Below are 11,922 nucleotides of genomic sequence, written 5' to 3' on the forward strand. Positions count from 1 at the left end.
CCCAAAGAATGTTCCTCTTTCAAAGGGTTTTTAAACGGGCACAATTAAAGGTAGAGAAGTGATGGATATCAGTTGGTTGAAAAAAAAAAGGGCATTGTCGTTTGATTGTCACACCCACCTCGGCCAGTTCTCTCTATATATAACCACTGTGGCTCAAGAGCAATTCTTGGTTTACATGTAAATGGATTAAAAAGTTATTTTTTGTTTGTTGTTTGTCTCTATTGATGAAAAATGTTATCTTTCTTTGGGACCTACGCTTTGGACATTTCATCTCTGACATCATCTATAAAATATATTTCTGAAAAATACAAACATCTGTGGTTGTATTGCCTTTTTTATACTTTTAATACATAAAAATCTGTTCAGGGGTTAAATACCATCAAGACTGGAGACGGTTTGGTGCCATTTCAGGATTTTCTTTTTTTTTTTTTTTATCAATGATGAGTCTGGATTAAGTCAATTCACTCAATCCTCTTATCAGTTTTAAGGACATTTTAAGTATATCTGCTCTTGATGAGAGATTATCTGACTGATGACAGAAAACCTGCGGTTATCAACTCGAAGCGATGACTCAAAGTCCATGTTGGCACAATCCAGTGTAAATAATCAATAGTTCTGGTCGTAGTGGAATTCCTGCAACGTATTGTAAAAGAATGGACAACTTGGAAACCATGATCATCCTTTTATGGGCTATTTCCAGTGTGTCTGCCAGAGATTTCTCTTAGGTTTGAGTAAATTAGCCGCCCAGCACATGACAGTAATGATGGTCAGAAGTATGTCAGCAGAGTGAAGAAGGCAGGTCTTTGGTTTGAGGAGACACATGAGGAGCACAAAGTCTCAGCTGACTTCTCTCTGAGTGGGAAATCTAATTATGCAATATCACAAGTGTGCACGCTGGGTTGGAGGCAAGGTCCAGAGCAGCTGCTATCAGGCCATTTGCTCCTTTGTTGTTGTTTTGGGGGGGGGGGTTCTGTTTGTTTTTTTTAATGTGTCAAATATATCTGATTCCTCAGGTAGCAGGAATGTGGTGGAAATTCCTGTGATGAGTTTCAAAACCAAGGTGCCACACCAACACAAGTATTTTCATTGTTGGTCTGCTTTCTAAAATATTACTAAATGGTGTAAAATTCCCTTTTCTTATTTCCAAGAGCCCAGATTGAAACCACCAAATCTTAAATATATTACATTTATTACATAAGAGAGAAAGAGAACCATCAGATAAATATGTTAAAGAAGACTAAACCAGAAACCAAAAAAATAGATAGCCTACATTTAGTACATGCAAATGACAGAATACACAGCAGGCACAGGGTTACATATGAATAAAAGACTGGAAAATGAATTGTTGAATATTTAATTAATATGCCTTAACGTAAAGCTCATATATGTATGTTTTATGCTGTGATTAATAATAGAAAGGAATAGGAATATTTAGCTTGCATCCTACATCCTGACATCTGAACAAATAGGACATTTTATTTTGAAAGGATGATGATGATGAAATAATATAAGTGCTTTACATAACTACAGCCAGGTGAATCGTAATGCTAAATACGGAGCATCATCACATATTTCAAATAGCCTTTAATATTAGAAATAGGCATTTGTGTAGTTAAGTGTGCATGTGTCAGTGGGACTACTACACCGTCCAATGAGGGGAGGGCACTTCCCTTCTACCATGCAAATACAGGTCTCATATTTCCTCTCTGCCGACGGTCCCCAACTGCTGCACCAGTGCAATGCTCAAGCTGCAACATTAGCAACCTTATTTACAATTTTTGTAACCCTTTAGAGGGGGATACACGCCCTATTCTTTCTTTTCTACCCTTCTTTTCTTTTCTTTTCTCGAGGAAAGCTGCTTCACGTTTTTTCGGACATGCCTAACATCGTGCTTTTTAGCGGGAGCTCTCACCACGACCTGTCCCAGAAAGTGGCCGACCGGCTGGGGCTGGAGCTGGGCAAAGTGATCACGAAGAAATTCAGCAACCAGGAGACATGGTGAGTAGACGCTGGCATTTAGATACAACAGGTGATGTGCATGTTTTTAGCTGGTAAAAGCTTGTGTTTCTTCATCCGCGGCGGTGGCAGCCCCCCCTCCCATGTGCGTATGCTAGCTCGAAGCTAACAATAGTTAACTACACGTGACTCGCTAGCCACATGTAAACACAGCAGGCTAGCACACTTGTAGCAGGCTAATGTCACTGTGTCCAACACTGGACTGCAACTTCTTCTTCTCGTTGAGTTTCCCATCAGATAACCCGCTTCTGTTTTGTTTTTTTTGTAGCCGACAACATAAATCAAAGCTATCTAGGTTGTTGTGTTTCGTGCTAATGACGCTAACGTGTATTTCCGGTGTCAAGAAGTGAACAAGTGCAAATTTATAGGCTACCTGTTGTGAAAAGTGTTCCCAAAACCCAATATAATGACCTAAACTATTTGGAGGAACTACGTTTATTTAAAAAAAAAAAAAAAAAAAGGGACTGTCGTTTGTTTATACCCCCTTATAGTGTTTACTATGAGGGAAAACATTATTAATATTGAAGTAGGAACCGATTGTGAGGGGTGTACAAAATTTGACGTAACACCTCAAGCTAGGTGGCTAACTTACTCGCTAGCCCGCGAGTTCCCTGAAACCAGTAAATATAGTGGGTTTTATACATATATCTATAATGCAACAGAGTAAAAACCGACGTTTGGCTTCATATGTTGTTTAATTTTTTACCCAAATGAAATATTTAATCAATTATCGTGCTTGTCCGATAATGGGTGCAGGCTGATGTAAGTGTCATTCTACTTTGGACTTACCGGTGCGTTATCTGGCTAACGACAGACGACAACATGGCTCACAGCAATTAGCCTACAAGTGTCAAACTGGGTTACATTGCATAATATAAACAAACCCAGCTCTTGTAGACTTCGCTCAGAGACATTGAGTTGGAAATACTGCCATTTAAATTATTATGATGAATTTGCACGGGCTAGAATAACATTTGGTTGTCATTGCTGGCTGTTTTGCAAGGGAAGCCACTGAACAGTTCTACATCACATGCACTTAATTTGTGTACATTTACAAATCAGCCATGTTCAATAAATCAGTGTGCATGGGAACAGTTAGGCTAGCCTCTTTTAACCATAGCATTGCAAAGGACCTTTATTAGTTAAGCTGCCTTTTGTTGTTGCCTGGCCTTGAATAGCTAAGGTCAGGGGTCATGTGTGAGGCCTCCTGCGGGGTGACCTTTGGGTCTCATCCTGGCCACAAGTTTGCTGAACTGTGTTTGTCTGTATTCACGGCTTAGGAACCGATTCCCTCAGCTTTCCAGCCGTCTCATCTCATCTCATGGAGTGCGTGTTACTCTGTGATTCAGTAATGGGAAAAGCATGCACTGCGTTAATGTGCTTTGTGATGCGGCGTCTCAGCGAGCCCAGCTTTAACTTTGTCAGGCTTGTATTTCATTCCCTCTGGATTCAGTCACTGATGCTTTCTGTAATGCACTAAAAGCATCCTGCATCCGCCAAACTACGTAGGTTGTTTTTGTAATCCTCCCGTTTGCATTCCAACACTGTTTTCCCTGGATTTACCAGGTGCCGCGGCCTCTTTATCTCTTCATAAGACCCTCTCTGCTGGTCATGTTTCCACCCACAACATCCAAAATCCAGGACAAACTCGTGATTATCCATGCCAAGGTTTCTCTCTAGGGAACTGCAGCTGTTTGGGCGACACAACGTGCAAAACAATTATTTTCTCATCCTCACACACTCGCAGGGAGGTGAGAAGAGTACACTGATAGCATAGCTCCAATACAGGCTTTAGTCAGGTGACCTGCAGAGGTTACATACCAAGACAGTGAATTCCTGGGAATGAAATTGCAGGAAGGGTTTTTGTTTGATTTGCACGAGGATGATTATCCAAATAAAGAATTTACTTGCTGCTTAGGCTTAGAGGTTAACTGCTCTAATGTATGTTATACAGCTTTTTACAGATCCCAAAGGTATATTCAATTTACAATTTACAATGAAATGAAAAAATACTGTGACATACTGTATTTGATTGATAAAATATCCAAATAAGTGTCAGAATTATTTTCTAATGGCTACAACATGTCAGCATAGAAAGTTGCTGTCCTCCATCTGAGTTATCTTAGTTACTTTTCTTTTTCTGTCATGAGCTAGTTCCTGAATTCAATCTGTGTTTAGCCACTTTTAGACACATTTTCACTCAGCAGAGTTTTCGTCATCTGGCGGCTTTGGCTTCTTTTAGTGGCTCCAGCTCGGGATGAGTCCATTCTCACTGGACTCTCACCCTGAACAGTTGTACTGTACATTGTTTGATCACATGACGGAGGTTGGGATTGACCCGGTGTCTCCCACCGAGGAATGTCCCCTCCTCTGGGTTCAGTGTCCGGCAGGTTCACACTACCAGTGTATGTGCCAACTATCTTCAGATTAGTGAAAAGACTCAGCATATATCACTTAAACATTCAAGGCTGTTGTGTTATACTTGACCTTTATTATACAGGGCTTGAGTGAGATGCTGCAGTGCTTACGGACATGTCTCTGATGCGTCATAAAAAACAGAATATGACATTTAATTTGAGAAAAACGTTCACATCATCCCAAGTTAGAAGCCTAAATCCTTCAGCTGACACGTCCCCGTGTAGTAAACGGCGCCCCTGTCCTTCTACAGTGTGGAGATCGGGGAGAGCGTGCGAGGCGAGGACGTCTACATCGTGCAGAGCGGCTGTGGCGAAATTAACGACAATCTGATGGAGCTGCTGATCATGATCAACGCCTGCAAGATCGCCTCCTCGTCCCGTGTCACCGCCGTCATCCCCTGCTTCCCCTACGCCCGGCAGGACAAGAAGGACAAGGTAGACACACACACACACACATGCATACACACACCATCCTAAATCTATTTGTCATATTTATTGGACATTTGCAAGTCTGCTTCCTTCTCTGCTTTGTTTGTTGACTTGTACCTCCAAGAAGTCATGAATCTGACAAATAAGGTCAACGCAGCTTCACTTATTAATCAGCACTCAGTGTTATTATTTCCCTCCAGCGCTGCAGGTTGACCTGTTAACTCACTTTATTAATGAGAAACTCCACATTAAAGTCTTCTCTGCTCTCAGAAAATCCGCATTTGACACACAAATCATTGCAGCAGGCTGAGAAACTGGTTCACGGAGGCTGTTATCGTGTAAATCATTATCCTATGTTGCCTCAGTTGTTAATGTAACTGCAGCTGCATAATCAGGTCCACGTGAAGCAGGAAGGAAAGTTGTGGTTTATAGGTTGAGGTTTCCAATGACCCAATGCTCTGTACATACATAAGTGCCTCCTTGGCCTCACATGAGGGTGTTAGGAGGCTCAAAGCCCTGCAAACATCTGGACTTACCTCATCCACATGTTGACTAAAGGAGCAGACTTCAGCTTTTGTGAAACGTGCCGGTTACAGGCGTCACAATGCAGCTCTACAAGTGTTTTTAAGCGTTGTAGAAAACCATGAATGGGCTTTTTAAATAACCCTGGATTATCTCAGGTTTCTCTCCGACACTCGGCTCCTCTGAATGCAGCTCACATATCTGTTCCGGGGAGATGAGTGTTTTGTCAACAGGGCCCCCGAGGCGCCTGATGTGACGCGCACATCGACACCACTGTGGGCTTTTGTTTTCTTCAGAGAACACGTCAGCGAAACAGAGCGAGCTGGAGGCGGCAGCAGGGCCAAGGTTTTTTGAAATGACTCACAATGGCTCAGTTACAGGTGAAGTTGTGAAACCCTGACAGCGAACGCCTCCATCGAGGTGTTGATACAGCAACCAGGCATTTGTTTAAATCTAAATATTCAGCGACATGAAGACAAACGGATTTGTTTGTCGTGAGGTCAAGAGCGAATGTTTCAAAGAACCGTGAGTGGGAATGGATCCATGAAAGCATTGTCTAAAAATAAAAAATAAATCCCTCCGACTGAGCAGTGCTTAAAGTTCTGAATTCTCCTCTTACTCACTCACCTCAAGCTGTGTCTTGATGCTTGTCCCAGAGTCGAGCGCCCATATCGGCCAAGCTGGTGGCAAACATGTTGTCTGTGGCCGGAGCCGACCACATCATCACCATGGACCTCCACGCCTCACAGATCCAGGTCAGTGCACAAAGCGTTACACAACTGTGGCGAAGAAGATCCCGGCGTCCGGTTACAGCCTCTAGTAGCGCTAATGTGAATAGTTTCCATGCGTTTTGTTTGTTGTCGTACCTGTGCATAAGATGTAAAGATAAGAAAATACAGTTACTGATACTGATGAGAAGCAACGGATGTAAACAGAAGCTTTGTTTCAGTGTCGGTGTTGATTTTTCTATGAATAATTTAGCAGATTGTTTTGTTGAAGTTAAATAAACAACTTGATTGATGTGTGTAATGTGCATTTCAGAGTTAAAAGTGCAAGAAAGTGACTGTGGTGTTTTGTTTTTTAAGGGATTCTTCGACATCGCTGTAGACAACCTGTATGCAGAACCTGCTGTTCTTCAGTGGATCAGAGAAAACATTCCTGAGTGGAAAAACTGTATCATCGTGTCCCCGGACGCCGGTGGAGCGAAACGGTAAGATACAGTGATAAGAAACGGCATTTCTCTCTCACACACACACAGACACACACACATGGGTTGTTTTAGATCCTCACTGTCCTGCCTTCATCTCTGTCCAGCGTCACGTCCATCGCAGACCGTCTGAACGTGGAGTTTGCGCTCATCCACAAAGAGAGGAAGAAGGCCAACGAGGTGGACCGCATGGTGCTGGTCGGCGACGTCAAGGACCGCGTGGCCATCCTGGTGGACGACATGGCCGACACCTGCGGCACCATCTGCCACGCCGCCGACAAGTCAGTGTCATTTTATAGACGAAAACTGCGTCAAATAATAGTAGAAAAGTGCTTCATCTCTAAAATCTCTTTTCTTTTCAACCTCCAGGCTCATAGATGCAGGAGCAATAAAAGTCTATGCCATCCTCACACATGGCATTTTCTCCGGTCCGGCCATTTCTCGCATCAACAACGCCCCGTTCGAGGCCGTGGTGGTGACCAACACCATCCCACAGGAGGAGAAGATGAAGGCGTGCCCGAAAATTCAGGTATTCCTTCTGATGAATACATGCAACAGTTTGCTTTTCCTTTACAAGGTCGCACCAACACTGGAGCTGCTACCTTTTTCTTTTCTTTTTGACCTTTTGGTCTGATGTTGATATCTGACACATTTTATCTACTGTGTGTTCAGCTGGTGCAGCGAGAAAATCAAACTGATGTCAAGTTGATCTGGTACAAAAAGCAGCAGCAGTGAATTAGTTTATTTATACAGTTTTATTTTTAAATGCATGACACATCCTTCCTTCTTCCTCAATTCAAAAACTTTCTTAAACTTGAATGAGCGGTTCATTCAGAAGAGAAACAAAGTTTTATTCTCCTCACGTGACGCGTTTATCGTCTCCTCCAGGTCATCGACATCTCCATGATCCTTGCGGAGGCGATCAGGAGAACCCACAACGGCGAGTCAGTGTCCTACCTCTTCAGCCATGTACCTTTGTAAAGACCCAAAGGGGGCGACGGCCCTCTCCACACCCCACCCCACCCCTCCCACCCTCCCTCAGGTCACTCAGGCTGCACCGTTGGCCACATATCCTCCAGAACGGCTGGAAGAAGCCTGGTTGTCTCTGGCTCCACCACACGCGGCTGTCTAACGGTCGTCCCACACACGTTTTCTTTGACATTTTCACCCGGGAGACAGCGAAATATCACTTCCTTCTCTGAAGAAGACCAACTTTGTATTTATGACTGTCTTTCTCTTTTTCCTCTTGTTCATTTTTTTCCTCTTCTCCCAGCCTCGATTAGCAGAGGCCTGGCCTTCACTTCAACCAAAGGGTCCATTATGTAACATAGTGTATTATTTGAACCTCACTTTAACAGAGGCATTTCCACCATGTCATGTGATTCCTTATATTTTGGCCCTTTTCTGCTTTGCAAAGTAAAAAAAAAAAAAAAATTAGTAAACAAAATGTGAAAATGTGCACCTTTCCCCTCCAGTGTTTGCTTTAACAGCTGCTAAAAGTATTGAATATAGCTATAGCCTAACTCTTAGCCTAACTCGCTAAAGCTCTATGGACTTTGATTGTAATAACAATTTATGCTTAGCGCTATCATGGGGTCTGTAACAGGACTCGGACCACAAGTTGAATTGTGTTGAGGTGACCACAGATGAAAAGTAAATTTAGAAGATGAATTCAATTGATTCACAATTTATATTTTTTGGTTTTTCATGAGCTGCACCAAACGTGCTGCTGTTGCACCCTCTGCAGTGTCATTTCTCCTAATAGGCTGCTGTCACCCAGTGGTGGCACATCTGTATAACATCCTCCTCCTTTAACATCCCTTTAATTCTGCTAAAATGAATAAAATCTTGATATCAACTGTCCGAACTCTCTGACAGATCTGTTGTTGACGCGAGGTGTTTGTGGGTGGTTTTGCCCATTTTTTCCAAAAGGTCATAAGTAATTGAGCCTGATGCTTGGTTCTAGTATTATTAAGAGTTCAACCTTGATTTGTCATAAAGATAGTTTAATTGTCACAGATGTAGTGGGTGATGAGGCAGGTTTCACTAAGTGGAGAACAAGTTGGTGAAAAAAGTGATTTAATTTTTTTTTTTTTATATGTAACACAAGATGTTTCCTTGACAATAAAGCTTTGACAATGGCTTACAGACACACTGTCCTGCATCGCCTTTGTTTAGTATTAGATGTCCACATTAGTGGCTTCAAAAAGGCACATTCCTACACCTCCCATGATGCAACCTGGGCGGCACACGTGCAAGATGAGATAGCTGCGGTGGCATCATCATGACATCATCGGCCACTGATTTAAACAAGTGATCTCACCAGATGTAGTGGAGGGAAAATTCCAGTAAGTTGACCTTGATGTGTTATTATTTTAATTGATTAATTATTTTTGTCAAACCAGTGATTAAAGGGACAACGAGGAGTTTTGGAAAAGCGAAGCGTTTTCACTCTACATTTATGAGCCTCCGCGCGCACCGTACATTTCTTTGACCGGGCGCAAGACGGACTCATGCTTTCATTCATCAATAATTAAAGTCAGAGGTTCAAAGAGGTTCACATACCACCGTAGTTCCGACCATAAACGGCGATGCGGCTGCGTTATTCTCATGATTCGCAACGAAGGAAACGCTGGTCGGCTCGACCAGCACTTCCGCCACCACTAATAATAACAAAATAACGATAGAGACAGAACGATATATTTATCGAAAATGGGCCCATTAACAAGTGTGGGTAGCGGAGATTCATCCACATTAACGTGAGACTTTTTTATAACCGAATAGAAACTCCTCGTTGTCCCTTTAAGTTTGTTGATATAAGATCACGCTGAAATCCAGTTTTCACGTATTTGCACTTGAATATTTCTATTTTTTTGAAGAATTGTGTATTTTTCTCCACTACAATCATTCAAAACTAGGAAGTGATGCTGGTAGAAGACAGAAAAAGATGTTTTTTTCATGTGTCTGAGTCATTTACAGCTTTCCCAATATTTATTTCCCTCTGATTTAAAAATAAAATGAACCATTATGTCATGAAGAAATAGTCTAATTTCAGCCCTCAGATTTATCCTGGATGAGGCCCAACCCACCCAGCTGCCTCCTTCTCCACCTCAAGATCAAATCTAAATCTATCAGTAGATAAACAATAGAAGCACAGACTGGCCTTTCGTCTGCTGAATAATAAACCAAACAAATGATTCATCCACTGGGGGTGGGAGGGGAGGGAGGAGGGTGATACAGTGCCACCAGGCGGCGCCCTTCCCACACGAATGCGCAGCCTCTGATGAAAGCAGCGAGGAAGGAAACACTTTCTGCTTGTTTAGAGTCATTTTCAGAGCAAATGCTGAAACATTAGTAGATTATTTAAAGTGAAACAGCTACGATAATGCCAAATATAAACGTAGTGGCTGCTCATGTGCATTAGGGATTAAATAAGAGATGAGTTGTAGCCTAGAGCACCTCGTGGCTTTTACTAAAAACGCACAATAAATACATCAAACTCCCTTTTCCCCTCTGGATGATAACAGCATGAAGCTTTGAGTCCTGTGCATTCAATGTGAGGATGCAGGGCCCGTGTCTGTCCAGCAGGGGGACACAGGAGGATGGATGAGAGCCGGTGATGTCAGCGTCATTAGCATATTTCTGACTATATCTGAAGCTTGCGCAAAGACGCACCACTACTGCTGCACCGCACTGACCAGAGACCTTCCAGAAATCCTCTCAGCCAACGCTTCGGTAAGAACCCACTTCTTAGCGATTTACCTGCTGCAGCTTTAACACACAGTGGAGCTGACAGATGAGTGTGGGAAATGTGATGAATGTGCGTATGAGGGGAGGTGGGGGCAGAGTTTTGGGGGAGAGAAGAGGTGCCAAATAGAAAACCAGGCGCACAACAAACGAGATTATGTGAATTTGTTTTCGGTTTTTCAGTGAACGCAGCTTGGTTTTGTGTCGTTGAAGCTCAGAGTGAGATGTGACAGCAGGGGCAGACATGTGTTGCCCTCTCTTTGTCTCACATGCACGCACATCATGCCTGTTCCCTTTGTTGGCGTTTGCGCTCGAGCTGCATGCGTCTGGTGGTCCCCAAACGATGCCATGATGCGTTCACGGCACTTTTCTTTTTTTTTTCTTTTTTTTAAATGTTTTTTTTTTCTCCTCTCTTTTTGGTGGGTGTATTGAAATTTGCGGAGATGAACTTGGGATTTTTTTTTTCACGACCAGGATGAGTGAGCAAAATGCCAAATCTGGGCGGTGGTTCCTACAGATTGCGCCCCAAGGGGGAGAAGTACGTGACAAGTGAATGCGGATGTTGCACACAGCGTCCATGTGGAAAGCCCCAGAGTGGACACTAATAATCAAACATATGTGATCAGCTTTACCTTATAGTTTTAGTTTCATTTTTTAAAAGAAAATATGCACATACGCAGCATTTCTTTATCTTTTTTCTTTTTTTAAAGAAATATTTTTCCCCTCTCTGCCCAGCATGGGAACTCCTATTGTTATGTAAATGTCGGATTTGAACGCCTTGAACCCGGCTGCATTGTCTGGAGCAGTCTCCCTCCCTGTGTGCAGCATCCCGGGCTGTGTGCGTCTGGATAACGGGGCTGGATCGTTCAGGCAAATCATGCTGGGTTAGAACCGCAGGCGAACAAAAGAAGGCGCACATTTAGACGGAGAAGTCGTCTGCGGTTGCGCATTTAGTTTGGACAAATGTTTTTTTTTGTTTTTTTGTTTTTTTTTACCACTGAGATTTTTAGGCAACGCCCTTCGACTGATCTGGAGTCAGTATAGACCACATGCATGGTGTTTTTTTAATCTCCTTAAAGCATCTTGACATTTAACAACCAATTTATTTGACATTAGGTGAATATCTCTCTCTCTATCTATATATATTTATGGATTTGTTGTGATGAGACAGGATTACAGGTGATCAGTACTTGTACTTTGCACATGAATGCCTGTGAGGGGGAGGACTGCAGGTCTGACCGTCTCCTTCCTCCTCTCCTTCCAGACTCTCTGCAACCATGAGCGACAAGCCCGACATCTCAGAGGTGACCAGCTTCGACAAGACCAAGCTGAAGAAGACAGAGACGCAGGAGAAGAACCCCCTGCCTTCAAAAGAAAGTAAGTGTGGCTCTATGTGTGTGTGTGTTGAGGCATTACATCATATTTTTAACTGTTTCAGTGCTGTTGCATTGTGATCTCATATGTTGCCTCTCTTCTCTCCAGCCATTGAACAGGAGAAGGCGGCGACATCGTGAAGCCCCTCCCTCCCGTCATGCACTGTACACCCCCCTCCTCCCGCATTGCCTTGTTTTCAGTCACTTCTTT

At 43.0% G+C, this 11,922-nt stretch overlaps 1 protein-coding gene across 1 annotated transcript; it reads left to right on the top strand.

The window, feature by feature from the left end:
• The first annotated feature begins 1,707 nt into the window (after nt 1–1,707).
• On the top strand, nt 1,708–8,454 carry LOC310999196 (ribose-phosphate pyrophosphokinase 2). The gene is made up of 7 exons (XM_083989520.1): nt 1,708–1,998; nt 4,685–4,868; nt 6,041–6,139; nt 6,470–6,594; nt 6,699–6,872; nt 6,961–7,120; nt 7,480–8,454. Exons 1-7 carry the CDS (start codon nt 1,877–1,879, stop codon nt 7,570–7,572), a joined length of 957 nt encoding a protein of 318 aa, XP_083845646.1. The 5' UTR covers nt 1,708–1,876; the 3' UTR covers nt 7,573–8,454.
• The last annotated feature ends 3,468 nt before the right edge of the window (nt 8,455–11,922 follow it).

The sequence above is a fragment of the Trachurus trachurus genome, assembly GCF_905171665.1.
Source record: "Trachurus trachurus genome assembly, chromosome: 2".
Lineage (NCBI taxonomy): Eukaryota > Metazoa > Chordata > Actinopteri > Carangiformes > Carangidae > Trachurus > Trachurus trachurus.